General features: G+C 38.1%; 1 protein-coding gene across 1 annotated transcript in view; it reads left to right on the top strand.

The window, feature by feature from the left end:
- LOC107729936 (serine/threonine-protein phosphatase 4 regulatory subunit 1-like) overlaps window positions 1–5,488 on the top strand; it is a 15,091-nt gene that overhangs the window by 3,997 nt on the left and 5,606 nt on the right. The window contains exons 5-11 of the mRNA XM_016540672.1: window positions 137–288; window positions 370–516; window positions 2,763–2,870; window positions 2,974–3,039; window positions 3,310–3,468; window positions 4,918–4,978; window positions 5,060–5,341. Of these exons, the coding sequence (XP_016396158.1) occupies window positions 137–288; window positions 370–516; window positions 2,763–2,870; window positions 2,974–3,039; window positions 3,310–3,468; window positions 4,918–4,978; window positions 5,060–5,341 (975 nt within the window). The remainder of the gene's footprint in view (window positions 1–136; window positions 289–369; window positions 517–2,762; window positions 2,871–2,973; window positions 3,040–3,309; window positions 3,469–4,917; window positions 4,979–5,059; window positions 5,342–5,488) is intronic.

Below are 5,488 nucleotides of genomic sequence, written 5' to 3'. Positions count from 1 at the left end.
GCTGTTTGATCGTTTCATATCTTCATGCATTATCAGCTGAAGCACACATTCATATTTCAGCATCGCTCATGTATATCCAGCCATGTCTTGTTTCTCCGGCTGCTTTATGGTTTGTAGTTTTAACGGCATGCCGTTTGTTCGTCAGAGCCGACGGTTCGAGCGGAGCTCATGGAGCAAATCCCACACATCGCCATCTTCTGTCAGGAGAACAGACCTTCCATTCCCTTCGCCTTCTCCAAGTTCCTGCTTCCCATCGTGGTGCGATACCTGTCCGACCAGAACAACCTGGTAGGTGTGAGCTGTGTGTGCTGCTGCGGTTCCTCAGGAGCGCTGATAAAGAGCCTGCTGCTGCTGCTGTGTCCCGGTCAGGTGCGTAAGACGAGTCAGGCGGCGCTGCTGGTTCTGCGGGAGCAGGAGCTGATGGAGCGAGGAGACGTGGAGAGCCTGGTGTGTCCGGTGCTGGTGGACCTGACCGCTCCCGACAGCAGCGACGACGTCAAGACCGAAGCCATGGCGGTGAGAGTCTGTGCTGCTGCAGCCGCTCGACACGTGAACATTTCTGAAAAACCCACCGTTTTTAGTAAGGAAACTAAATGTTTAAAGACCCTCAGAATACACATCATTCATTTTATTCAGATTTTTTTACAATTAAATTTCAGTTAAATTTCATGCAATGATCTGATCTTCAGATCAATATTGGAAAAAAAGATATATGTATTAGGGCTGTCGTACATGTATTAAGATGCAGGGCAACAACTCCATAACTGCAGCTATGCCCTAAAATTCAAGATATTGGTGCAAAAAATGCCCCTTTATGTGTTTTTGACTCATATTTATATCATAAAATATCGATATCACACGAGCAGCGAGAGCAGCAGGCTATTACACGAGTGCTGTTTTTGACCCGAATATCACGAGTATAAAATTCGATTTTATACAACAGTTCAGTAAGAAGTTGATATTGTGTTTACTTCATTACTGAATGAATCAGCCGTTTGAACGAATCGCGTGAACCACTGATTCAAAAGCCCATTCATAAAGAGAGCCGTTTACGTCATTACTGAATGTATCAGCCGTTTGAACGAATCGCGTGAATCAATGATTCAAAAGCCCATTCATAAAGAGAGCCGTTTACGTCATTACTGAATGAATCAGCCGTTTGAACGAATCAACTGAAGACATTTACCGCCACCTTCTGGCAGATTTAGTTTCTTATTTAGAGTATCTTTTAATTAATTAAATTAATAATAGTAATAACAATAATAATAATAAAAACATTAAAGGGATAGTTCACCCAAAAAGTTTTCCATAGTTTATGTTAGGCCATTGTAGCCTAAATGTTTGTGTAGTAATAATTTTTGTTGAATCAAATAAAATTTCTAAAGCTACAATTTGTAATGTCTACTTGATACTTTCTCATTTAACAAAAATATCTTTAAATAAACTTTTGTGGGTATTTTCACAGTCATATTTATTTTGCGATTAATTAGATTAATCGAAACATCATGTAATTAGATTAAAAATTTTAATCGACTGACAGCCCTAATATATATATTCTCACACTACCAGTCAAAAGTGTTTGAACAGTAGGTTTTTTAATGTTTTTTTTAAAGAAGTCTCTTCTGCTCAGCAAGCCTGCATTTATTTGATCAGAAATACAGCAAAAACAGTAAAATTGTGAAATATTATTATAATTTAAAACAGCTGTTTTCTGTGTGAATCTCTGTTAAACTGTAATGTATTTCTGTGATGCGCAGCTGTATTTTCAGCATCATTACTCCAGTCTTCAGTGTCACATGATCTTCAGAAATCAGTATAATATGCTGATTTGCTGCTCGAGAAACATTTCTGATTATTATCAATGTTGAAAACAGCTGAGTAGAATTTTTCAGGTTTCTTTGATGAATAGAAAGTTCAGAAGAACAGCATTTATCTGAAATAGAAATCTTTCGTAACATTATAAATGTCTTTACTGACACTTTTAATCAATTCAAAGCATCCTTGCTAAATAAAAGTATTAATTTCTATCACATTATACTGACTCCAAGCTTTTGAATGGTAGAGTGTATAATGTTACAAAAGCTTTCTATTTCAGATAAATGCTGATCTTTGGATCTTTCTATTCATCAAAGAATCCTGAAAAAAAGTACTCCGCTGCATAATTTCAACATAATAATAATCAGAAATGTGTGTTGAGCAGCAGATCAGCATATTATACTGATTTCTGAAGATCATGTGACACTGAAGACTGGAGTAATGATGCTGAAAATACAGCTGCGCATCACAGAAATACATTACAGTTTAACAGATACAGCTGTTTTACATTCTAATAATATTTCACAGTATTACTGCTTTTGCTGTATTTCTGATCAAATAAATGCAGGCTTGGTGACTAGTAGTGTATATATAAGTTATTTTTTGCATCACAGTGTTTTTGGTGTGGTTTGTGTGTAATCAGAAATTTCAAAGAATTTTTCAAAAAGGGCTAACGTTCCAGACTTCGACATTTCACATCGACTCGTTCATGAGAAGTTGCTGATTAGACTCGATATGGTTTTAGTTGAACAATATTAAGTTATGAGTGTCTTGTAGGCTAATGTTTCTCTACGATGCTTCGGAGAAACACAGCCCTGAAAGGAGACTAGAACTCTGATTTTGAAAGGGTTAAAGAGCTCATGATCGGAATATGATTGGATGTAGCTCATGTGTGTCAGTGGGACAGAAACACACTGATCTTTTTGTTTCTCATTTTTTAATCTCAGATTATTTGTAAAATGGCTCCGATGGTGGGGAAGGACGTCACCGAGCGACTCTTTCTGCCACGCTTCTGCGAGATGTGCTGCGACTGCAGGATGTTCCACGTGCGCAAGGTGCGTCAATCTGATTGGCTCAGGAGGATGACGGCTGAATCTGATTGGCTCATGCTCGTGTTCGGTCCTCTGTGCTCATCAGACGTGTGTTTGTGTCCGACAGGTTTGTGCGGCGAACTTCGGAGACGTCTGCAGTGTGGTCGGAGGAGAGGCGACGGAGGAGCTGCTGGTACGTTCAGTTCAGGGGAGACGGCGGGGCAAGTTGTCACGCAGCTTAGAGGTTTAAAGTCAAACAAGTGCTTGTTTTCTCTAGCGGCAAGATATTTATGTATGTTTTTTTTTGTTTGCTTCTGTATTCTATAGTAGTTTTTATGTTTTGCTTTGCTCAGCGTTGTAGGCTGTAAAGTGTGTGTCTGTGTAGAAACACTGAGACGGTGAGACGGTGTTGGAAAGGGCCGTCTCAGGTGATGTTATGGGCTGTGTTGCTCTCTTCTGTCAGCTGCCGCGCTTCTTCCAGCTGTGCTCTGATAACGTGTGGGGCGTGAGGAAGGCTTGCGCCGAGTGCTTCATGACCGTCTCCTCGGCCTCATCTGCAGAAGTGCGGCGCAGCAAACTCTCGTCTCTGTTCATCAGTCTGATCAGCGACCCGTCGCGCTGGGTACGTCATCAAACACTGCATTTACTGCTTTATTTATTTTGTTATTATTCCCACACTTTTCTGGATTGCATTTAAATGCTTGAAAAGTAAATGTTAGTAATCAGAAAGCATGTCTAATTAATTTAAATCATGAAAACTATACAAATTAACAATTATTTAATAAGTTTAACAAAAACTCGATTTTGATCAAATTGAGATTTTGAAACAATTACATTTTAACACTCTTATTTAAATCTTTTTCCAACTTCCATGTTTTCTGTTTTAATTTTTCTCCATTGCATTTTAATGGTTAAATGTTAATATTCATAAAGCTTGTCTAATTAATTGAAATCCTGAAACTTATATGTGAGCCTGCAGCACAAAAGCAGTCTTAAGTCGCTGGGGTATATTTGTAGCAATAGCTAACAATACATTGTATGGGTCAAAATTTTACATTTTTCTTTTATGTCAAAAATCATTACAATATTAAGTAAAGATCGTGTTCCATGAAGATATTTTGTAAATTTCCTACTGTAAATATATCAAAACTTAATGTTTGATTAGTAATATGCATTGCTAAGAACTTCATTTGGACAACTTTAAAGATGATTTTCTCAATATTTAGATTTTTTTGCACCCTCAGATTCCAGATTTTCAAATAGTTGTATCTCAGCCAAATATTGTTCTATTAATATGGAGAGCTTATTTATTCAGATGATGTATAAATCTCAATTCCAGAAAATTGACCCTCATGACTGGTTTTGTGCTCCAGGGTCACGTACAATTTAAAAACAATGTAATAAGTTGAACAAGCTAAATTTTTAGGGCCCTTTGAAATCTTTTTCGCAAATTCCGTTTTATTTTGTTTCTGCATTTTCGGTGTAAATTTTTCTGTGTTACATTGTAATGATTTAATGAAATTTTAATAATCAGTATAATGTTTAATCACTAGGGTTTGGGTTTTTATTTAATATTTTAATAATTTAACAATTTATTACAATTTTAGGGCCCTATGAAATATGCAAATGGATTTAGTTTTTTTTTTTTTAGTTTTTTTTCCAGAAATTGTTTTAATATTTCTGGATTCTGTTTTTTTTTTTTTTTTTTACTTCATACGAATTTATGATTAAAAAAAATGCATAAAACTAATAATTTAAAATGTGAGCAAAAATAAAATCAATTTATTTTTAATAAATTGAATTAAATTAAAACAAGGATAAAAAATTGTGGTATTACCATTTTATTATTACTTTTTACTTCTTATACATCCTACTCTTACACCAAACTTTTATTTTGATGGAATGAAGTGAAGGGGTTTGTTTTCTGTTTGAATATAGTTTTCACAAATTAAATGCAAAAGTGTCTTTCACAGCAGCGCTGGAGATCACATCACACACGTTATGCAGTAAATGCCATTTGTAGGCCTAGATGGAGTGGTTTCTGTGTTACTGAGGTGTGCTGTGCTCACAGGTGCGTCAGGCTGCGTTTCAGTCGCTCGGGCCGTTCATCTCCACCTTCGCCAGCTCCAGCAGTAAGCACTCACTCACACACACAAACACTCACTCACACTCACTCACTCACACAAACACACACTCACTCACTCACTCATGTGTGTTTGACTCGTCCAGCTCAAACACAGACGCCGCTGATGGAGGAGAGCAGACGGCCGAGAGACTGAGCGCAGATGAGTCTTGCTGCCTTCCTTCATCAGACGAGATCCCGGAGCAGGAGCTCTTCAACTCCTTCCACTACTGGAGGACCCCCATCCCTCAGATCCAGCTGGAGCTGCTGCAGGAGGAGGACAGACGGCCCTCGGCCCCAGCGCTGGGCAGAACACAGCTGCAGGAGCTCATCGAGAACCTGGAGCCACACACCGACGACCCCGACGTCAAAGGTGAGCTGACCAGGATTTCAGAACTCCATTAAGCCAAAGTTTATGTAATCAGTTCATTTGAGTTATATGTGTCCCTGCAGCACAAAAGCAGTGTTAAGTCGCTGGGGTATATTTGTAGCAATAGCCAACAATACATTGTATGGGTCA

Source organism: Sinocyclocheilus rhinocerous, unplaced genomic scaffold (genome assembly GCF_001515625.1).
Source record: "Sinocyclocheilus rhinocerous isolate Xijiao unplaced genomic scaffold, SAMN03320098_v1.1 scaffold2835, whole genome shotgun sequence".
Taxonomy (NCBI): domain Eukaryota; kingdom Metazoa; phylum Chordata; class Actinopteri; order Cypriniformes; family Cyprinidae; genus Sinocyclocheilus; species Sinocyclocheilus rhinocerous.
The sequence above is the reverse complement of the archived record's forward strand: the minus strand, read 5'-3'. Positions and strand labels throughout refer to the sequence as shown.